Below are 24,163 nucleotides of genomic sequence, written 5' to 3'. Positions count from 1 at the left end.
TCTACAAACCAGCCCACACACTTTGCTCCTCTAGTGCTTCTCACCATGTTCTCAGTTGTGCCTGTTTCCCCGCTGACCCCTTGCCCACATCCTGCCTCTGGCCTGGTACACCCTCCCTCCTCAAGTCTGACGGACAATTACTCTTCCCTGCTTCAAAGCCTTACTGAAGGCATATCTCCTCCAAGAGGCCTTACCAGACCAAGTCCCCGTTTCCTCATCCCCCACTCCCTTCTGTGTCACTCTGACTTACTCCCTTTGCCCTTCGCCCGTCCTCCCAGACCCACAGAACTTATGCATATATCTGTAATTTTATTTGTTTGTATTGATGTCTGTCTCCCCCATCTAGGCTCTGAGCTCACTGTGGGCAGGGAATTTCACTGATTATTGTTGTATTGTATTTTCCCAAGAGTTCGGTACAGAGCTTTGCACATAGTAAGCACTTAATAAATGTGATTGAATGAATGAAGGAAGGAATTAAGGACCTGGGTTCTAATCTCAGCTTTGTCACTTGTCTGCTATGTGAGCTTGGGGAAGTCATTTAACTTCTCTCAGCCTCAGTTCCCTCTTCTGTAAAATGGGGATTAAGACTGTGAGCTTCATGTGGGACATGGACTGCGTCCAACCTGATTACCTTGTAACTACCCTAGCTCACAGTAAAATATCTGGAACATAGTAAGCAGTGTTGCTCAGTGGAAAGAGCACGGGCTTTGGAGTCAGAGGTCATTGGTTCAAACCCCGGCTCCGCCAATTGTCAGCTGTGTGACTTTGGGCAAGTCACTTCACCCAGTGGCTACCAATCAACCTACGCATTAGGCAGAAACTCCTCACCCTGGGCTTCAAGGCTGTCCATCACCTGGCCCCCTCCTACCTCACCTCCCTTCTCTCCTTCTCCAGCCCAGCCCGCACCCTCTGCTCTTCTGCCGCTAATCTCCTCACTGGACCTCATTCTCGCTTGTCCCACCGTCGACCCCCGGCCCATGTCATCCCCCTGGCCTGGAATGCCCTCCCTCTGCCCATACGCCAAGCTAGCTCTCTTCCTCCCTTCAAGGCCCTACTGAGAGCTCACCTCCTTCAGGAGGCCTTCCCAGACTAAGCCCCCTCCTTCCTCTCCCCCTCCTTCCCCTCTCCATCCCCCCCTCCTTACCTCCTTCCCTTCCCCACAGCACCTGTATATATACCTATATGTTTGTACGTATTTATTACTCTATTTATTTATTTTACTTGTACACATTTATTCTATTTATTTTATTCTGTTAATGTGTTTTGTTAATATGTTTTGTTCTCTGTCTCCCCCTTCTAGACTGTGAGCCCACTGTTGGGTAGGGACCATCTCTGTATGTTGCCAACTTGTACTTCCCAAGCGCTTAGTACAGTGCTCTGCACAGAGTAAGTGCTCAATAAATACGATTGAATGAATGAACTTCACTTCTCTGTGCCTCAGTTACCTCATCTGTAAAATGGAGATTAACACTATGAGCCCCCCCGTGGGACAACCTGATCACCTTGTAACCTCCCCAGCACTTAGAACAGTGCTTTGCACATAGTAAGCACTTAATAAATGCCATAAAAAAGTGCTTAGCATATACCATAAAAAAAATTTCCATGGCTGTGGACACCATAGTTAGGCAGGGAATATGTCTGCTAATTCCACTGTATCATACTCTCCCAAGTGCTATGCACATAACCAGTGCTCAATAAATATCATTGATTCATTGATTGGAAATTGGAGAAGGGATTGCAACAAAGTTCCACCTTTCCACCACTACCCAACAAGCTAGTTATTCCGAGTGCTTGTCACCATGACCACGCTCAAACACTCCCACAGTCACCCAGGGGTTCCCAACCCCAGTGTGAGATGAAGTGTGGTCAGGTAACTACAGGAGGGACCAGATGTCAGGAGAGGCAGAGGGAGAAGATGAAAGGCAGATCAATAGTAGGAAGATGAGGAAGAAAGTTACCTTTCTTCAGTGCCTCTGATGGCGCAAGGATTTTCCCCAGATGTTAGCTGGTGTACATATCATTTTCACTCCTTGGTTATTCATTGGAGAGGCTGTATTTTAAGTATTGTTTTAATTTAATGTAGAGAAAATGTATTGTTTCACTAGGTAATTCCTTTAGCAAGCTTCTATTGAAGTAACTGCAGGGAAACTAATGATGTTTACAGCAATGCTTTCATTTTTTTAAGGGCCACTGTGATTAAATTCACCACAACAACACTCCTGGAGGATGCTTATTTTCACCTCCTCCAGGGTGGACATCACTGGGGATAATAGCTCCCTAGATAAGACAGAACTTGGATTCTATTTACTAGCAAGCTGTGGTCTCAACTGCCCCACAGAAAGGCAGCAGGAGAAAAGATTGGATAACTGCCAGTCCATCCCAGGCAGAATAAGCTGAAGTACTGGGACTGGCTCTCTATAGATGTTCCTAAGGGAAAGGTTCCCATGGATCCCAGGTCAACCCATCCCTGAGCAAAGACAGTTCCTATTGGGCCCTAGTAGGGGGAACCAGCTAGTTTTTCCTCCTCCTTGTGATAAGACTCAGAGATTTCATCAAACTAGGCAACCTAAGCTCATTGTGGGCAGGGATTGTGGTATTTATTAAACGCTTATTATGGGTCAGGCACTGTACTAAGTGCTGGGGTAGATACTCCTCGTCCTACTATGTTGCCGACTTGTACTTCCCAAGAGCTTAGTACAGTGCTCTGCACACAGTACGCGCTCAATAAATACGATTGAATGCCCTGCTGAGAGCTCACCTCCTCCAGGAGGCCTTCCCAGACTGAGCCCCTTCCTTCCTCTCCCCCTCGTCCCCCTCTCCATTCCCCCCATCTTACCTCCTTCCCTTCCCCACAGCACCTGTATATATGTATATATGTTTGTACATATTTTTTTTACTCTATTTATTTATTTTATTTGTACATATCTATTCTATTTATTTTATTTCGTTAGTATGTTTGGTTTTGTTCTCTGTCTCCCCCTTTTAGACTGTGAGCCCACTGTTGGGTAGCGACTGTTTCTATATGTTGCCAATTTCTACTTCCCAAGCGCTTAGTACAGTGCTCTGCACATAGTAAGTGCTCAATAAATACGATTGATGATAAATACGATTGATGATGATGATAATGGCATTTATTAAGCGCTTACCATGTGCAAAGCACTGTTCTAAGCGCTGAGGAGGTTATAGGGTAATCAGGTTGTCCCACGGGGGACTCACAATCTTAATCCCCATTTTACAGATGAGGTAACTGAGGCGCAGAGAAGTGAAGTGACTTGCCCAAAGTCACACAGCTGACAAGTGGCAGAGCCGGGATTTGAACCCATGACCTCTGACTCCAAAGCCCGGGCTCTTTTCACTGAGCCATGCTGCTTCTCATACAAGCAAATACGAGCTGGTGGGAAACAGTCCCTGTCCAATCTGGGGTCTCAATCTCAATCCCCATTTTACAGATGAGGTTATTGAGGTATGGAGAGCTAAAGTGACTTGCCCAAGGCACAGAGAAATGAAGTGACTTGCCCAAGGCAGACAAATGGCAGAGCCGGGCTTAGAACCCATAACCTCCTGATTTCCAGGCCCGGGCTCTATCCACTATGCCATGCTGCTTCTATTACGTCTATTATGTTGTTTTATTGTACACTCCCAAGTGCTTAGTACAGTGCTTTGCATGCAGTAAGCACTCAGTAAGTACGACTGACTGGCTGACTGATTGATTCAGATACTGACTACCAAAATATGGTCCGAGTCACCGATGACTTTACCCAGGCAGAATCCGGCCTTGGTGAAGAAAGCATTACTAATGTGTTGGGTGAAATTCAATCTCAGAAGAAATATGTTCCAAAGTTTCCGTTAGTGGCCAAATCATTTCTGTATCAGGCATGGAAAACATCCAGGAATAAGAGCATTGTAGCTGCGTTTCCTGGCTAAGGTAATTTGGCAAATTCAGAGAAAAGAACATTCCGGTTAAATTATAAGCAGGAAGGTTTCTAGAATATCGGGCCAGAGTATTTATTCAGTTTAATGAAGCTCGATTCCTTATAACTGTAACTACATTTGTTTCCTCTATTAGCTTACTTAATGATAGCTATTCATCTTCCTGAAATGTGTTTTGTGGCGGGGGCTTTAGAGGTTGTGCTTTCGGAATTCTTAAGTTTGGAGAGACGAAAATGAAGTTAGAACAGGGGGAGAGCTTTGTCGTTTGCAGATCCAGGATCCTGGTAGGAGAGGCAGCTCTATGACTTCCCGGCAAGGCCTCCTGCCCAGCTATGGGGACAAAATGGGAGAGAAGACAAGAGCCACCCCATCTCTATCCTGGGGTCCCCCTCTTCACCATCTTTTGTTCCTTCTTTTCTTGGAGGGAAGAACCCAGACTGGCGTGGTCGGTCCCTCAGGGGCTGGGGGTCTGAGGGAGGACAGATGTATGAGCAGCATGGTGCATTGGATAGAGCTTAGGCCTGGGAATCAGAAGGTCACAGGTTCTAGTCCTGGCTCCGCCACTTGTCTGCTGTGTGACCTTGAGCTAGTCACCTCACTTCTCTGTGCCTCAGTTACCTCTTCTGTCTCATGTATCTACCCCAGTTCTTAGAACAGTGCTTGGCACATAGTCAGCACTTAGCAAATACCATTATTATCGTTATTAATATATTATCTGGAACCAGCTAGATGTGCAAAGATATGAGGAAGCAACCGATGCAGCTATAATCATCATCATCATCATCATCACCATCAGTGGCATGCATTTAGTGCTTATTGTTGGCAGAGCACTGTACCAAGTGCCTGGGAGAGCACAGCACAGCAGAGTTGGTAGACTCATTACTTGTCCTAATGAGCTTATAGTCTTGAGGGGCTATGGGAAGAGCAATTTATGGGAATGACCAGAAGACCTTCAGGCCAGACAAATTCAATCCCCATCTTTGGCCCAGTCTTAGGCCAAGGCGCACAGGTAAATCAATCATCATTCAATCAATTAATAGTATTCATTGAGCACTTACTGTGTGCGGAGTTCTGCACTAAGCGCCTGGGAGAGTGCAACTCAACAGAGTTGGTAGACATGTTCCCTGCCCACAATGAGCTTCCAGTCTAGAGGGGCTAGGGGAAGAGCAAATCTTGGGGTTGGCAGAAGACCTTCAGGTCAGACCACTTCAATCCCCACTTTGGATCCAGCCAATAGGCCAAGGAACCCAGGGGAATCAATCAATCAATCGTTTACAGAGCACTGTATTAAGCACTTGGGAGAGTACAGTATAACAAAGTTAGCTAGACAAGTTCCCTGTCCACAAGGAGCCTACAGTCTACAGCAAGAGTCTGAGTCTAAGCTCTGGAGTCTGACCTCTGACCTCCTCATCAGCCAGCTACAACAGGCTGATCTTGACCAACTGCTTCAGTTCACACCCACAGGAACAACGGGAACTTCGGGGGTGGAGTTTGGGAGTCCCAAAGTGGTCAATCGGTGGTGGACCAGCTGAACCAGTTTTATTCAATCCCCTCACAGTGGTATGAAGGAGCCTACAGTTTGCTCCTTGCCTCTGCAAGAGGTACTAATTTGGACAGAGGAGATAACACAATTCCAAAATTCATTCGTTCATTCAACCGTATTTACTGAGCGCTTACTGTGTGCAGAGCACTGTACTAAGGGCTTGGGAAGTACAAGTTGGCAACATATAGGGATGGTCCCTACCCAACAGCGGGCTCACAGTCTAGAAGGGGGAGACAGACAACAAAACATATTAACAAAATAAAATAAATAGAATAAATGGAATAAATAGGTTACAAGTAAAATAAATAGAGTAATAAATATGTACAAACACACACACACACACACACACACACACATACAGCTGCTGTGGGGAGGGGAAGGAGGTAAGGTGGGGGGATGGGGAGGGGGAGGAGGGGGAGTGGAAGGAGGGGGCTCAGTCTGGGAAGGCCTCCTGGAGGAGGTGAGCTCTCAGTAGGGCTTTGAAGGGAGGAAGAGAGATAGCTTGGTGGATGTGTGGAGGGAGGGCATTCCAGGCCAGGGGGAGGACGTGGGCCAGGGGTCGACGGTGGGACAGGCGAGAATGAAGCCAAGTGAGGAGGTTAGCGGCAGAGGAGCGGAGGGTGCGGGCTGGGCTGTAGAAGGAAAGAAGGAAGGTGAGGTAGGAGGGGGCGAGGTGATGGACAGCCTTGAAGCCGAGAGTGAGGAGTTTTTTCCTGAGAAAAAAGCCTGGGAAAGAGAGGAAAAAGTGTCTCCTGCATTAGTAACACTAGTAGCACCAGTAACATTAGCACAGTAGCATTAGTAACAGTAGCACTGGTATCATTAGTAGCACTAGTAACAGGACTAGTACTAGGGACAAAAACAACTGAATAAAAGTTAAGTGCCAGTAGGTCAGGAGACCTGAGGGTCATACTAGGCCAAAAAATTGAATGGAACTCAGCAACATGGTAGAACTGGGATGACGAAACAAGAGTTGGGCCTACAAGTTGGGCCTGTGGCCAGTAATTGTCTCACCCCCCTCTGCCCTGGTCAGGCCTTTAATAGAGTCCTCGAGTCATTTTAGTCACCCTGCTGGAAACAAGAGGTGGAGGTGCTGGAGCAGAGCCAAAGGGGAGAGACAAAGTCAGTGGAAAAGTTGGGAAACAAGTTCTGTAAGGGAAGAGAGAAGGAAATGGGGTTGTCTGACCTGGAGAAAAGGGTGTATTTAAATCACAGCTTAAGAAAAGACTGCATAGGGAAGACAAGACCTCCTGCGATCCTTATCCACTGAGCCAAGAATGAGAGGAAATGGGATTGACCTACAGCAGGAGAAACTGGTCAGACACAAGGAAGAACTTACTTCTCAACTCTCAGGGGGATAGAGCCCTGGGACAGGTTCCCGAGGGGTGGACCCTCCATCCCCGAGGATGCTCATTTGCCAGACGATTGAGTCATTCAGCAGCCTGGAGCCAGGGGCCAGCCCAGGTCATTGCCAGCCCCCTCCAGGTCCAGGATTCTGGAGCTCTACGATTCCACTCCTGATCATCCTTTGTTGGGCTTTCCTTGGAGAGTGTGCTCGATTTTTACATATCAGGGTGTAGTCTAAAGAGCAGGGGGCTGGGAGATAGGAGACCCAGATTCTAGTCTCAGCTCACTTTTGGCTGCTGTGAGATCTTGGGCAAGTCACTTCACCTCTCTGGGCCTCAGTTTCCTCATCTGCAAAATGGAGATAAGATACCTGGCCTCCCCCCATCTTATGAGCTTCATGAGGGACAGGGATAGTGCCTGATCTCGTTACTCTACATCCATCCCAAATGAGGCACAAAAGTGCTTAATAAATACCATGACTAATAATGAGTAACACATCCAGACAGGAAAAATAGGAGGGAAAGAACCTTGACCTATTTATGGTATTTGTTAAGCACTTACTGTGTGCCAAACACTACACTAACCAGTGGGGTAGATCCAAGCTAATCAAGTTAGACACCGTCCATGCCTCACATAAGACTCACAGTCTTAATCCCCATTTTGCAGATAAGGTAACTGAGCCACACGGAAGTGAAGTGACTTGCCCAGGGACACACAGCAGACAAGTGGCAGAGCTGGGATTAGAATCCAGAGTTCGTGTAGCCTGCTAGGGGAACAAACGCCCTGTCCAAATCAACCATCATCCTATCCAACCAAGAGTAGCTCCGGCGGTTCACCCTGGGGTCAGCCTATGGAACAGTAGGGAAAATGTCAGGAAACTCAAGATGTTCAGGTGGTTCCCACAGAGGTTTGAGGTCAGTCATCTCTAGAATTTAACCCAGAACGATAGGAGCGATGAGATCAAGACTCCTTGAATTTTTCATGCAGTGTCTTTTGGGGAATTTAATCTTTCATTTCTCCTTCAGCAGGTAAATTTCCTGCTCAGGCAAACTGCAGGCTAGGCAGCTCCGGTAGAAACAGCCATCAAATACCAAATAGATTGAAGATAATCTTATCTAGAAAACTGCACAGTCCAAATAAAAACAGTGGTGAGGTTTCCAGTAGGGTCCTATTGTTATCTGTGAGCCTGGCTGCATTTCAGCTGGGGTACTATTTCTCAGACATGATCCTCAGCAATCCCAGAGAGATCAAATAAATATTTACACCAAATGTTTCCCCTTGACCCAAGCCAAAACAGGGCTTCAAGTGCCAGTTTGAAGAAATGTTTTATCTCGGGAAAGAAACAAACAGGCCCCATTTGAAAGAGGGACAGAGAGAGACAGAGACAACAGAGACAGAGAGAGAGAGAGAGAGAGAGAATAATTACCATCCAGTATGTGTGAAATCCTTCAGTCTGAGAGCACATGAGTTCAAACCAGTACCCTTGCCTCATCACATAGGACGGGCAGCTACCCCGTGGTTTTGCCACATATCTTACGCTGCTGGCAAGGACAGAGGTCTGGGCTGGTTGCACAAGAATGCCATAGGGTATGGTCTGTTGTGATTCTCATTTTTAGGGTAGAGAACAATGCTGAGAGCCTTCCAAGCCTATGTTAGCCTTCCATCTCCAAGAGATTATGCTGAGCAGTTCAGTTCCCAGGAATTTGAAAATGACTGTTGCACTATTATACCCTGTTCTCATCTCTCTCACTGCAAACCCCACACTCACACTCTCCCTTCCAATAATAATAATAATAATAATGGTATTTGTTAAGTGCTTATTATGTGCCAGGCACTGCATTAAACACTGGGGTGGATACAACAAATAGGGTTGGATACAATCCTTGAGCCCATTTTACAGATGAGGTAACTGAGGCCCAGAGAAGTGATTTGCCCAAGGTCACACAGCAGACATGTGGTGGAGCCAGTATTAGACTCCACATCCTTCTGACTCCTAAGCCCATGCTCTATACACTACACTACGCTGCTTCTCTTCTGCCTGGAACTCTTTCCCCCTTCATATCTGACAGATCACAAGCGCTTAGTACAGTGCTCTGCACACAGTAAGCGCTCAATATATATGATTGAATGAACGAATCGTTCTCCCCATGTTTGATAACTTTCTGAAATCTCATCTCCTGCAAAAGGTTGTCCCTCATTAATCTGTCATCCCTCTAGACTGTTCTATAAATTCTATAGATGACTGACTGTAAACTCATTGTGATCAGAGAACATGTTGTACTGTACCTTACCATGCACTTAGTACAGTGCTCTGCACAAAGTAAGCACCCAATAAATTCCATTGATTTATTGATCTCCCTGTTGTATTTCCCCCACTCCTGCCCCTTCGGCACTTTCACCTCACCCAAGTGCTTGAGTGCTCACTCCCCAATCTAATCAGTATCATTTGTATCCATATCTTTAAACTCTGTGCTGCTTCCTACTTGTAATTTATTTTAGTGTCTGCCTCCTCCATTAGATTGTAAGCCCTCTGAAGGCAGGGATCACATCTACCAACTCTATTGTACATGCCCAAACACCGAGTTTAATGCAGTGAACAGAGTAAGTACTCAACAAACACTATTGATTGATTGATTGACATTATACCCCCAGAATAGATCAACTTTAAAGTATAGAGTTTTAATAGCCCAGCTGAAAAAGAGGATCCTGAACCTGAGATCAGCGGCTCCATCACTTCCCAGATAATTATGGTTATAATTACGGTAGTTATTAAGCACTTAGTAGGTGACAAACGCTTAACCAAACAATGGGTATAATGCAAGATAATCAGGTCAGGCGTAGTCTCTGTCCCACTTGGGGCTCACAGTCTAAGAGACCCTCTAGACTCTAAGCTCCTTGTGGGCAGGGAACATGTCTACTGATTCTATTGTATTGAACTCTCCCAAGAACTTAATATAGCACTCCGCACACAGTAAGCACTCAATAAATACCATCAATCAATTGACTGATAGATTAATTAAGGGGGAAGGCAAGTCCAGTATCTTAACCCAACTTTTACATATGAAAGAAGGGAGGCCAAGAGGAGTTAATTAAGTGGCTTGGCCGAAGTCGCACCGCAGACCAGTGGCAAGGTTCAACCTGTGCAACCTTTAACCTTCAACTTTTAATCTTCACAGTATTGCTAAAACCCTCATTGTCCTCTCCATCCAAACGGCTAGCATGTTAATCCAAGTCCAAGCACTTATCCTACCCAACCTTGATTATTGCATCAGCCTCCATGCTGACCTTCCACCTTCCTGTCTCTCCCACATCCAGTCCATACTTCACTCTGCTGCTCAGATCATGTTTCTATAAAACCATTCAGTCTATGTTTTCCCCACTCCTCGGGAACCTCCTGTGGTTGTCCATCCACATCCACATCCAACAGAAATTCCTTACCATCAACTTTAAAGCACTCAATTACCTTGCCCCCTTCTACCTCACCTCGCTACTCTACTACTACAACACAGCCCGAACACTTCTCTCCTCTAATATCAACTAACTCACTGTACCTCGATCTCATCCATCTCACACTCACCTCTCACACACATCCTGCCTCTGGCCTGGAATGCCCTCCCTTTTCATATATGACAGACAATTACTCTCCTCACCTATAAAGCCTTATTTAAGGCACATCTCCTCCAAGAGGCCTTCCCTGACCAAGTCCTCATGTCCTCTTTTCCCACTCCCTTCTGCACCAGCCTGACTTGCTCCTTTTACTCACCGCCACCCTCCCACCTCTACCCCGGCTCTGCAGCATTTATGTACATATCCTTAGTTTAGTTATATTAATGCCTACGTATGCCTCTAGACTGTAAGGTCACTGTGGGCAGGTAATATGTCTGTTATATTGTTGTGTTGTACTCTCCCAAGCACTTTGTAACGATAATAATATTAATAATTGTGGTATTTGTTAAGCACTTGCTATATGCCAGTACTAAGTGCTGGGGTATATACAAGGTAATTGGGTTGGACACGGTCCCTGTCCCACAGAGGGCTCACAGTCTTAATCCCCATTTTCCAGATGAAGGAAATGAGGTAGAGAGAAGTTAAGTTACTGGCCCAAGGTCACATAGCAGAGAAGTGGCAGAGCTGGGATTAGGACCCGTGTCCTTCTGACTCCTAGGCCTGTGCTTTCCATCCACTAGGCCATGCTGCTTCATTAGTGCAGTGCTCTGCGCACAGTAAGTGCTCAATAAATATGATTGATTGATTGGCAGAGCTGGTACTAGAACCAAGTCTCCTGAATTGCAGTCTCACATTCATTCCACTTAGACCATACTGGCTCAGCAGATGCACCCCTAGACTTCCACAGGATCCCCTAGCAGATCAGAAGAGGCTGATATTCAGATGTCACCCAGTTCTGGATCAGGAGCTCCCAAAGACCAATCAAAGAATGTTTTCTTTTGATTTGTGAGGGTTTAACAGTTGGAAATATACTCAGAGCTTGGTTTTTTTGATGTGCAGGCATTTTTTAATTTACCTAAATTGAAAAGCTGGCTTGCTTAGAGAAGAACTAAGCATGCGTATTGTATCATCCCTTTGCTTGATGGATGGAACATGTGAGGAGAATGACGAGTGTCAGAATACCTCCACAGCCACTCTGCAGTGAGCCAAAATGGGGAAAACGTAAACAGGATGAAAATGAAAAATTTTTACAGCACAATAGAATGAAACTTTCAAAGTTTCGCAAAACTTTCATGACTGATTGAAAGGCAACAGTGGAGAGCAGACACAACTGAGGAACTGCAATGAAAGAGGGACAGCTGTCATAGAAAAGAGGTTCCAAAAAGATTGAAACACAGTGAGCAAGAAATGGGAAACTGTTTTAACAACACAGGAAGGAACAACTTTTTTAAATGGTACTTGTTAAGCACTTACTATGTGCCAGACACTGTACTAAGCACTGGCGTACATACAGGTTAGATTGGACACAGGTCATGTCCCACAGTCTTAATCTCTATTTTACAGATGATGTAACTGAGGCATAGAGAAGTTAAGTGACTTACCCAAGGTCACAGGAGCAGACAAGTGACAGGTCTGGGATTAGAACCCAGGTCCCTCTGATTCACAGACCTGTGCTCTATCCACTAGGCCATGCTACTTCTTGACCATCATGCATCTACCAATTCTATTGTACTTTCCCAAGCACTTAGTACAGTACTGTACACACTAATAATAATAACAATAATGGCATTTATTAAGTGCTTACTATGTGCAAAGTACTGTTCTAAGTGCTGGAGGTTACAAGGTGATCAGGATGTCCCACGGGGGGCTCACAGTCTTAATCCCCATTTTACAGATGAGGGAACTGAAATGCAGTGTTTAGAACAGTGCTTTTTACATAGTAAGCGCTTAACAAATACCATCATTATTATACAATTGATTGATGTGGGATTCATCAGTCACACTTTGGTTTCATCAGCCACGCTCACACACACTCTAATAAACCCTAAGTCAGTGATGTCTACAAGCAGACGGATTTATTCATATCCAGAGAAAGCTTTTAGGAGCCGTTAGGAGAAGCAGCATGGCCTTGCCGAAAGAGCATGGGCCTGGAACTCAGAGGACCTGGGTTCTAATCCCAGATCTGCCACTTGTCTGCTGTGTGACCTTGGACAAGTCACTTAACTTCTCTTTGCCTCAGCTGCGTCATCTGTGAAATAGGGATTAAACCTGTGGGACATGGACTGTGTCCAACCTGATTATCTTGTATCTACCCCAGCGCTTAGAAAAAGTTCATGACACAAAGTAAGCACTTAAAAAGTAGCTAAATCATTATTATCCCTCCAGACAGAAGATTGTTAAACCATTCTGCAAAATGAAATCTGACATGTCAGAAGAAGTGCATACTCGGTGAAGTCCACAATCCATCCAGCCCAGGATTCTGTCTTCAGTCAAGGCACTAAGGCACTCAGAGGACCTGGGTCATGGTTCTTTCTGGACCCTCACCCTCCTGGTTAGGGCTGAACCCTGAACCCCCCCTGATGTTCCCTCTAATAACTCAATGAGGATTTCTTGTCCAAGAATTGATCCAACTATATGTTCGGCTCCACAACTTCTGTGGGAACAGATTACCATATGAACTCCCCCTGCTGTGTGCAGAAGTGTTCCCTCTTGTTTATTTTGAAACTTCCACCCTCAAGCTTCATCCTAGTGCAGTGAAAATTGGAAAATTACAATTTTTGTTCAACCTGCAAGATTTTGTCTATTGTGTTATTGTTAAATAAAGGAACAAACTTCTTGAATTGAAAATTTACGTCCTACCTAATCCTTCAATCAATCAATCAATGGTATTTATTAAGCGTTTATCATGTGTCGAACATTTAGGAAAGTTTCCAGCTCTTAGTACAGTGCTCGGCACATAGTAATCACTCAATAAATACCAGTGATTGATTCACTATGACAGAGTTAGTAGACACAATCCCTTCCCATAAGGAGCTCATAGTTTAGAGGGGGAGACAGACATTAAAATAAATTACAGCTAAGGAGAATGGGAGAGAATACGTATGTGAGTGCTATGTGGTGAATATCAAGTGCTTAAAGTAATACAGATTCAAGTGCATAGGTGACACTGAAGGGGGGGAAGAGGAAATTAGGGCTTAGTCAGGGAAGACCATTGGGAGGATGTGTGGTTTTAGGAAGGCTTAAATGTGGGGAGAGTGGTGGTTATGAACTGGGAGGGAGTTCCACGCAAGAGGGAGGATGTGGGTTCTAATCATGGCTCTGCCACTTGTCGGCTGTGTGACTTTGAGCAAGTCACTGAACTTCTTTGTGCCTCAGTTTCCTCATCTGTAAGATGGAGATTCAATACCTGTTCTCCCATCTACTTATATTATGAGACCCACGTGGGATGGAGGCTGTGTTTGACCTGATTATCTTGTATCTATCCCAGCACTCAGAACAGTGCTTGACGCATAGTAAGTGCTTAACAAATATTATCATTTTTATTATTATCATGTGGGTAAGGGGTCAGAAATGAAACAGACAAAGCCAAGGGACAATGAGTAGGCTGATATCAGGGAGTGAAGTGTGTCGTCTGTGTTGCAGTAGGAGATCGGCAAGGTACATTAAGAGGGGGAGAGCCTTTTGATTACCTTAAGCCTTCCACAAATAATTCACAGCATCCTAGTCATGTCAACCCAACTCTGAGCGCTTATGCATTTTTTCCTCTTGTTAGCACTTACATAAGTGTATGTATATACATATGTTTTATTCATATATTGAATTACTTTTTTGATATTTAATCCTGTATATAGAGTACGCTTAGTCTCCTACAATCACTATTTGTAGATGATTTATGCCTGCCTATCTCCGCCACTAGATTATAAACTCCTTGAGTGTAGGAAATGTGTACCTTGCTTCTGCTATATTCTTCCATAGGTTTAGTACAGTGCTGAACACTTAGAACAGTATGTAACATTCAGTAGATTCTCAGTGAATACCCACTCCTGATTGATTGATTGATTGATTAATTGATTGATAGAAACCATGCTCGATTAAGAGATGCACCTGCAACTATCGAACACATGCATCTCTGATTGAAATTCTAATTTCTGTCAAATTTTCAAACCATCTCCAATGGTCCATTTTCAAAGATAGAGATCCCTAAGGAAGAGATCAGGCCTGGAAGTCTTTCTTGGTTTTAAGGCCCTCTAGACTGTAAATGTCCCTCTCAGTGTCACACCTGGAGAGTTTTCAGTAGTCTACTAGTCTTGACTATGGGAGGGAGAATCAAGCAAAGGCATACCCATTCCATTCCTAGCTTGGGCAGTGGCTAGCAAGTGGAAGGCAATCTGCTACAAGTCAAAACTCACCTGTGCTGGGCATCAGTGGCACAGGAGGGTGGAGACCCAAACTGACTCCATGAAAGAAGACAATGGTAAACCACTTCCATATTTTTACTAAGAAAACTCTATGGATACACTATTGAAATGATTGCAGTTGGAGGTGGGGCGTTCTGGGAGAGATGTGTCCATGGCGTCGCTATGGGTAGGGGACCACTCAACAGCATAGGACAAGACAAGATTGTAAGCGTGTTGTGGGCAGGGGACATGTCTACCAATCCGGCTGTATTGTACTCTCCCAAGTACTTAGTACAGTGCTCTGCACACAGTAAATGCTCAATGAATACCATGGATTGATTGAAGTGCTTCCTGAGCCAGGATGTTAATTGTTCACTCCCAAAACCTAGAAAATGGCTCACTGTAATTGAATAGATATTTGACTCCACTTCAGGTTTTACTCTGCCCATACTCCGGCAGCACACCTGGATCTCATTTTCTCTAGTTGTATCTACTTTGACATCGCCCTTGAAAAGGACCCTTCTGCAAAGACCTTGGTTGTTATTACCAGCCTCTAGAAAAAGGTATTCTTGGCCGCGAGGCAGAAATTTAGTGTGCTTCCAACCTGAATCCTGAAAAGAGTGTTGTTTCTGTTTCGTTTCAGTTGTTCGAGTTCATGAACTTTCTGGCAGAGAACGTCATCTTCTGCTACATGGGTTTGGCTTTATTCACGTTCCAAAACCACATCTTCAATATACTCTTCATACTCGGTGCCTTTGTATCCTTTGCGTCAAGGACTGGGAAAGGTGGCAGGCTGGGAATCTGGGGAGGAAAAAAACCCTCCTTTTTAGAACAGGGTTTTCTGATGAATTGTTGAAGTTGTTTAATAGATCTTTTTCAGGAACCAAAATCAGATTGGAAAAATCATGTCCCCATTGAGTAGTAAAAATACTTTTCAATTAAAATATTAAGGCGATGTTAAGGAAGCTCATGTTCAGGTGGTGTCTCAGCAAGTGAGTAGCTGCCTCACATAGCCGGAGGCCAAATTTTAGCTTCATGTGGTGGATTCATTCATTAATTCATTCATTCAATCATATTTATTGAGCACTTACTATGTGCAGAGCACTGTACTAAGCACTTGGGAAGTACAAGTTGGCAACATATAGAGACAGTCCCTACCCAACAACGGGCTCACAGTCTAGAAGGGGGAGACAGACAACAAAACAAAACATGTGGACAGGTGTCAAGTCATCAGAATAAATAGAAATAAAGCTAGCTGCACATCACCAACAAAATAAATAATATAGTAAATATTTACAAGTAAAATTAATAGAGTAATAAATTTGTACAAACAAATATACAGGTGCTGCGGGGAGGGGAAGGAGGTAGGGTGGGGGGGGGATGGGGAGGATTGAAGTGAGGCAGCTTGGTGGGATGGACCTAAGTAACTGAGAGGAAATCAGTTGAAAAGGCAGCGGGAAGGATTGTGATTAGAGAAAGGAAGAACTTTCAGGCAGCTGTTGTTGTTAAAGAGTGGACTTCGTTTCCAAGGAAGCTTTTAAGAACTGGGTAAGTAAAGCTAAAATGAAAACCATTCTTCCTGGAGGCAAGAGGATCATTCTAATCCCTAGGTTCTAATCCCTGCTCCATCACTTGTCTGCTGAGTGACCTTGAGCAAGTCACTTTGCTTCTCTGTGCCTCAATCACCTCATCTGGAAATTGGGAACTAAGACTGTGAGCCTCATGTGGGACATGGACTGCGTCCAACCTGATTGGCTTGGATCTAACCCAGTGCTTAGTACAGTGCATGGCATGTAGTAAGCACTTAACAAATACCATTAAAAAAAACCCAAACCATTCATTAATTCGTATTTATTCAATCGCATTTATTGAGCACTTACTGTGTGTAGAGCACTGTACTAAGCCCTTGGGAAGTACAAGTTGGCAACGTACAGAGACGGTCCCTACCCAACATTGGGCTCATTTGTTGACCCTTACTGTGTGCAGAGCACTGTACTAAGTGCTTGGGAAGTACATGTTGGCAACATATAGAGATGGTCCCAACCATGGTGGGTTTTATCTTGTATCTGTTCTTGGCAGTCAGCTCGGGGCCTGGGCTGGTTGGTCTGAGAGAGAGGTGAATTTTCACACGGTCCTTTCTGAGCTTCAGACACAGCCCAGCTTTGAGGGGCTGCTGTTCGTGGGTGCCATTTCCCTCCATGCACCAGAGGAGGCTCAGGGCTCCCAAGAGACAGGAAGCAGGAATATCACTTTGACATCTCCCTGCCTCTTCAAACCTAAATGCGATTTAACGTTGTGTGCTTTCAAACATCAGCAGCATCAACATCAGCTGCAGAGATGGATAATCCAAAAGACAATTCAAGTCATCAAAGACAAAAAAAGCAGGGAATAAATGCTGACAGAAAATCATGTGGGAATCATGTCCAGAACTCTCCATTTATCCTTCCTACAGGGCTGCCTGGAGAGATAACACCATTTCCGGCTGAATGGTTTATGGAGCACATTTTACTGAATAATTGGAGGCAGGATCAATTGTCAGGGATACAAGCAGGAGGAGAAAGTTTTAAAGGGATTGAGGCAGCTTTGTTGCAAAAACTTCCCAAAGAGAACATTTCTCAAAATGGCATTTCTTAAGTGCCAGGCACTATACTAAGCCCTGGGTGGGGTTGGGAGGAAATACAAGCAAATCAGGCTGGACACAGCCCCTGTCTCATGTGGGGCTCACAGTCTTAATCTCCATTTTTCAGATGAGGTAACTGAGGCCCAGAGAAGTGAAGTGACTTGTCACACAGCAGACAAGGGGTAGAATCAGGATTAATGAATGATGATGGCATTTATTAAGCACTTAGTATGTGCAAAGCACTGTTCTAAGCGCTGAGGAGGTTACAAGGTGATCAGATTGTCCCACGGGGGCTCACAGTCTTCAACCCCATTTTACAGATGAGGTAACTGAGGCCCAAAAAAGTTAAGTGACTTGCCCAAAGTCACACAGCTGACAGTTGGCAGAGCCGGGATTTGAATCCCCCGACCTCTGACTCCAAAGCCCGTGCTCTATCCACTAGACCATGCTGCATCTCTTAAAATATCTAGAGATCAGGGTGCATTGCAAGTAGTAGTAGTAATAGTATTTACTACCTGCTTGTTATGTGCAGAGCACTGTACTAAGCACTGGGAGAGAGTATATAGGCTTTACCTTGAACCGTTCGTAATACAAGAGATCCATAGAGCTCTGAAGCAAGTGATCCAGAGAGCTGAAATGTGAGATCCAGAGAGCTGAAATGTGAGATCCAGTTAGCTGAGAGTTGAGCAATCTAGAGAGCTGAGCTATGGTAGATCCACAGAATTGTGATACAAAGGGAAAGAAAACATGGATTCAGGAATCGAGGTCAGCAAATAATGTCTGGGAGGCAGGTCCCAGGTTTTCGACCATCACAGCATTTGAAACATCTGTGGGGTAGGCTAGAAAGGAGCGCTTAGAACAGTGCTTTGCACATAGCAAGCGCTTAATAAATGCCATCATTATTATTATTTGTTGTTTCCAAGACCACTCTGGGAGGGAAGCAAGGATAATAATAATAGTATGTGATAAGTGTTTACTATGTGTTAAGCACTGTTCTAAACACTGGAGTAGATACAAGCTAATCAGGTTGGACACAGTTCCTGTCCCACATGGGACTCAGTCTTAATCTCCATTTTACAGATGAGGTAACTGAGGCACAGAGAAGTTAAGTGACTTGCTCAAGGTTCCACAGCAGATAAGTGGCAGAACGGAGATTAGAACCCAGATCCCTCTGATTCCCGGGCCCGTGCTCAATCCACTAAGCCATGCTGCTTCTGTCTAGGTAGCAAAGGCTAAAGGTGAAGGTAAATATCAGAGTTAGGGCTAGGATTGTTAGGTCTTGATCAAGAAAAGGTCGAGGACATGGAAAGACAGAGCTATCAATAAATGGCCAGTGGCCAAAGACTGGGTGCTAGGGGCAAAAGGTTGAGTGACCAAAGATGGAGTTTTTAAAATGGACTTTTTGAGATGGACTTTTTAATAAATAAAGAAAAACTGAAGGTTTTAAAGCCCAAAACTCTGGCCTGCTGTTAAAACTTGTTCCGGCATCATCGTTTCCTGGGAAAATGGGAAAGTAAACAGTTTAGGGGGAGGAGAGTGGATGATGGGTATGAGTTTATGAAAAGGGCATTGGAGGAATAGCCAAGAAACTCTGAGAAACAAGGGAAGACAGTTTGTATTCTAAGATCATTTGCCATCATTTTGTTTTTATAAACTGTTCTTCATCAAATGATTTTTGTAAACTTAAAACAAAGAAAAACTTCATTTTTTTTCCTCAACTTTTCCCTTTGCCGGACACTGCAGTTGGCTATTTTCATAGCCAGAGCCTGCAATATATATCCGCTGTCCTTCCTCCTGAATTTGGGACGAAAACAGAAGATCCCCTGGAACTTCCAACACATGATGATGTTTTCAGGTTCGTGTCTGTCTGGGCAGCTGCTGGTCTCTGACTCGCTAGCCTACGTGGAAGGGGATGGGTTTGTGGTCAATCCCAACACTTCCTGCTTGACCCTCTAAAAGGAGGAAAGGGATGGAAACTCCAGGGTCATTTGTGTTTGTTTTGTGAGCAAAGTTTCCAAGAAAACTAAACTTGCCTTTTTCAAATAAATGGTATTTGTTAAGCTAATATTATGTATCAAGCACTGGCTCAGTGGAAAAGAGCATGGGCTTTGGAGTCAGAGGGCATGGGTTCAAATCCCGGCTCCGCTACTTGTCAGCTGTGTGACTTTGGGCAAGTCACTTCACTTCTCTGGGCCTCAGTTCCCTCATCTGGAAAATGGGGATGAAGACTGTGAGCCCCACGTGGGGCAACCTCATGACCTTGTATTCCTCCAGCGCTTAGAACAGTGCTTTGCACATAGTAAGTGCTTAATAAATGCTATTATTATATAATCAGGTTGGACACAGTCTTTGTCCCACATAGGGCTCAGTCTAAGTAGTGAGAGGAGGATTTAATCCCCATTTTATAGATGAGGTAACTGAGGCACAGAGAAATGAAGTGACTTGCCTAAGGTTACACAGCAGATGAGTGGCCAAGTCAGGACTGGAATCCAGGTCCTCTGACTCCCAGGTTCATGCTCTTTCCATTAGGCAACACTGCCTCGTTGGTGGAAGATTGTCTACTGAAGCAGTTCCCTTTTATGTGTGGGAAAGTGGGCTGAGCTGAAAATGACCCCAACTCCAAAACTGGCCCTGCACACTGTGTCCAAGGTAGATTACCTTCGATCTACCCCAGGGCTTAGAATACTGCTTAGCACATAATAAGCACTTAATAAATACCGCAAGTATTATTATTATTAGTTGTAGCAGTCGGTTTCCCTGCTAGTTTTCATTGAGGGTCTAGCAAACAACAATATTCATTGACCGCCTACTGTAACTATGCTGAGAGCTAATGTGTGGAGAGCACTGGGCAAGGTGCCTGCTGGGTGCAAATCACTGTATTGGGAGCCTGCTGCATTTAGATAAATCAATCACCCAACTAATCATTGATATTCATTCATTCATTCAATCTTATTTGTTGAGCGCTTACTGTGTGCAGAGCACTGTACTACTACTACTACCAATAATAATGGCATTTGTTACATGCTTACTATGTATAAAGCACTGTTCTAAGCGCTGGTGAGGTTACAAGGTGATCAGGTTGTCCCATGGGGGGCTCACAGTCTTAATCTCCATTTTACAGATGAGGTAAATGAGGCACAGAAAAGTTAAATGACTTGCCCAAAGTCGCACAGTTGACAAGTGGATTAGAACCCATGACTTGGGAAGTACAAATTGGCAACATATAGAGATGATCCCTACCGAACGACGGGCTCACAGTCTAGAAGGGGGAGACAGACAACAAAACGAAACAAGTAGACAGGTGTTAATACCATCAGAATAAATAGAATTATAGCTATATACACATCATTAATAAAATTAATAGAGTAATAAATATATACAAATATACCCAAGTGCTGTGGGGAGGGGGACGGGGTAGGGCAGACGGAGGGAGGGGAGGTGATGGGGAGGTGAGGAGGAGGAGAGGAAAAGGGGGGGTTCAGTCTGGTGAGGCTTCCTGGAGGAGGTGAGTTCTCAGTAGGGCTTTGAAGGGAGGAAGAGAGTTCGTTTGGCAGATGTGTGGTGGGAAGGCATTCCAGGCCAAGGAAGGATGTGGGTCAGGGGTTGATGGTGGGACAGGAGAGAATGAGGCCCAGTGAGAAGGTTAGCGGCAAGTGGAGTGGAGGGTTCGGGCTGTGCTGTAGAAGGAGAGTAGGGAGGTGAGGTAGGAGGGGGCGAGGGGATGGAGAGCTTTGAAGCCGAGTGTGAGGAGTTTTTGCTTGATTCGAAGGTTGATAGGCAGCTCCTGGAGATTTTTGAGGAGGCGAGTGGCATGCCCAGAGCATTTCTGTAGAAAGATAATCCAGGCAGCAGAGTGAAGTATAGACTGAAGCAGGGAGAAACAGGAGGATGGGAGATAAGAGAGGAGGCTGATGCAATAATCCAGTCGGGATAGGATGAGAGAGTGAACCAGCAGGGTAGCGGTTTGGATGGAGAGGAAAGGGCTCATCTTGGCGATGTTGTGGAGGTGAGGTCGGCAGGTTTTGGTGACACACTGTGTGCAGAGAAATGCATTCGTGGCTCAGTGGAAAGAGCCCAGGCTTTGGTGTCAGAGGTCATGGGTTCAAATCCCGGCTCTGCCACTTGTGAGCTGTGTGACTTTGGGCAAGTCACTTAACTTCTCTGTGCCTCAGTTACCTCACCTGTAAAATGGGGATTAAGACTGTGAGCCCCATGTGGGACAACCTGATCACCTTGTAACTTCCCCAGTGCTTAGAACAGTGCTTTGCACATAGTAAGCGCTTAAAATGCTGTATTATTATTATTATTATTATTATTATGGACTTGGGAGAGTACAACACAGCAGAGTTGGTAGACATGTTCCCTGACAACAGCGAACTCACTTGGAACTTTCTGTGCTATACTTAGCGCCTTTTTTATGGTATTAGTTAAGCGCTCACTATGTGTCAAACACTCTTCTCGTGCTGGGGTAGGTACAAGTTAATTAGGTCAGACACAATAATAACATAAAAAGTCCCACATGTGGCTCACAGTCTAAGTAGAAGGGAGAATCCACTTGTCTGACACTTGTCTGCTATGTGACCTTGGGCAAGTCATTGAACTCCTCTGTGCCTCGGTTACCTCATCTTTAAAATGAGGATTAAGATTGTGAGCCCCATGTGGGAAAAGGACTTGTCCAACCTGATTACCCTGCATCTGCCCCAAAGCTTAAAACAGTGCCTGACACTTAAGTAAGCACTTAATAAATGTCCCAGTAAATAAAAATCCAATAAAAGTAAAAGTTTTCATCACTGCCATTGAGGAATTTATAATCTATCGGAGGAAAAAGGTAGACACGGATTCAGCCCAGCTGAAACTGTAAGGGGCATGAATTGGCATATTCATAAGAGAAGTCACATAGCCTGGGAGTAAGTGGACCTGGGTTTTAATCCTGGCTCTGCCACTTGCCTGCTGTGTGGCTTTGGGTCAGTCGCTTAACATTTCTGTGCCTCAGTTACCTCATCAGTAAAATGGGGATTAAGACTACGAACCTCATGTGGAACACGGACTGCATCCAACCTGATTTTCTTGTGTCTAAATCATTTATTATTATTAAAGACTCTCACCCCCTCTAGACTGTGAGCTCGCTGTGGACAGGGAACATATCTGCCAATTCTGTTATAATGTACTCTCCCAAGTGCTAAGTAGAGTGCTCTGCACATAGTAAACCCTCAATAAATTCCATTGATTGACTGATTAATCATCTCCAGGACTTAATATAGTGCCTGGTAAGTAGTAAACACTCAACAAATACCATTAAAAAGTGCTCAGTAAATGGAATAAATTGATATCAACATAAGTACTAAGGGTGGCTGATGGGCTGGTGGAAATTAATAAGGAGAGGCCACCTAGAAGAGGAGGGATTTTTGAAGAGAGAGGGAATTCCCCCAAAGGAGAGGCAATGAGTCCAAGTAGGGAGAATCAATAGTGAAGCAGTGTGGTTTAGTAGATAGAGCACAGACCTACAGTGCTGCAATAAGTGCTCAATAAATACAATTGAATGAATGAATGAAGATAGAGGAGCTGAGTTCTAATCCTGACTCTGCCTTACGTCTGCTGTGTGACTTTGGGCAAGTCATTCACTTTTCTGTGCCTCAGTTACCTCATTGATAAAATGGGGATGAAGACTGTGAGCCCCATGTGGGACAGGGACTGTGTCCAATCTGATTAGCTTGTGTCTACTCCAGTGCTTAGAACAGTGCTTGGCACGTAGTAAGCACTTAACAAGTACCATAATTATTATTAATTACAGTTTGGAGATGACCTTGAGAGAAATCAAGAGTGCAGGTTGGGGCATGGAGGGGGGAAGGGGAAGAGAGAGTGTATATGGGGGAAGGAGAGAGCAAGGGGAGAGTTTTGAATCCAATGGTTGGCAGCATCTGTTTGAGATAGAGAAATATTGTTAGATGCTTTAAGGAGCAGAATGAGGTGCTCAGTTTAATACAGGTAAGATTAATGCTGTTTTACCACAGTCCACTTTAAAGTGCATTGCTTTATGTCACTAGGGCCTCATACTTACCTAGCTATCTGCCTCCTCCTTGATCATCCCATGATGTCTTGTTAGCTGATCATGTTATCTCAATTTATCGCTCCTAATTTCCTCCCTGTGCTGGTTCTGTCATCTTCCTGGGCATTTACCTTCACTTTATTAATGGATCAGTCATCCGGTGATATGGTACAACGGCCGCTGGGAACAACTCTCATTAGAAATTAGAAATTTTCAGATACTTGTAATTCTCTTAAATATAAACCCTCTGGGATACTGTTTCTCATGATTGTTCTGAGCCCAGTGGGGCTACTCATGAAGAGTGATACAATTTTCACTCAGCTAGTTAAAGGGGAAGGAAGAAGAGCTGATTCAGCTGAAGGAATAGGAGATCTGGAGACTGCTGCCCAGATGGGTCAGTTCAGTTCAGTTCAATTCAATGGTATTTATTGAGCACTTACTGTGTGCAAAGCATTGTACTAGGCACTTGGGAGAGTACACTATAACAGTAAACAAGCTAGCCAAGCTAGCTCTCTTCCTCCCTTCAAAGCCCTATTGAGAGCTCACCTCCTCCAGGAGGCCTTCCCAGACTGAGCCCCCTTTTTCCTTTCCTCCTCTTCCCCATCGCCCCGCCCTACCTCCTTTCTCTCCCCACAGCACTTGTATATATATTTGTACAGTTTTAGCACTCTATTTTACTTGTACATATTTACTATTCTATTTATTTTGTTAATGATGTGCATGTAGCTTTAATTCAATTTGTTCTGACTCTTTCACCTGTCTACATGTTTTGTTCTGTTGTCTGTCTTCCCCTCCTAGACTGTGAGCCTGTTATTGGGTAGGAACCGTCTCTA

At 44.6% G+C, this 24,163-nt stretch overlaps 1 protein-coding gene and 1 non-coding gene across 2 annotated transcripts in view; both read left to right on the top strand.

Moving 5' to 3' along the window:
• SLC9A9 (solute carrier family 9 member A9) overlaps positions 1–24,163 on the top strand; it is a 462,001-nt gene that overhangs the window by 270,953 nt on the left and 166,885 nt on the right. Inside the window, exons 10-11 of the mRNA XM_038751488.1 lie at positions 15,308–15,421; positions 19,028–19,139. Coding sequence (XP_038607416.1) covers positions 15,308–15,421; positions 19,028–19,139 — 226 coding nt within the window. The remainder of the gene's footprint in view (positions 1–15,307; positions 15,422–19,027; positions 19,140–24,163) is intronic.
• Positions 14,529–14,666, top strand: LOC119934866. The gene has a single exon (XR_005453026.1). It is a non-coding gene; the product is annotated as a small nucleolar RNA SNORA7 (small nucleolar RNA).

Source organism: Tachyglossus aculeatus, chromosome 1, assembly GCF_015852505.1.
Source record: "Tachyglossus aculeatus isolate mTacAcu1 chromosome 1, mTacAcu1.pri, whole genome shotgun sequence".
Classification (NCBI taxonomy): Eukaryota; Metazoa; Chordata; class Mammalia; order Monotremata; family Tachyglossidae; genus Tachyglossus; species Tachyglossus aculeatus.
This window is presented reverse-complemented; position numbering and strand designations above follow the sequence as displayed.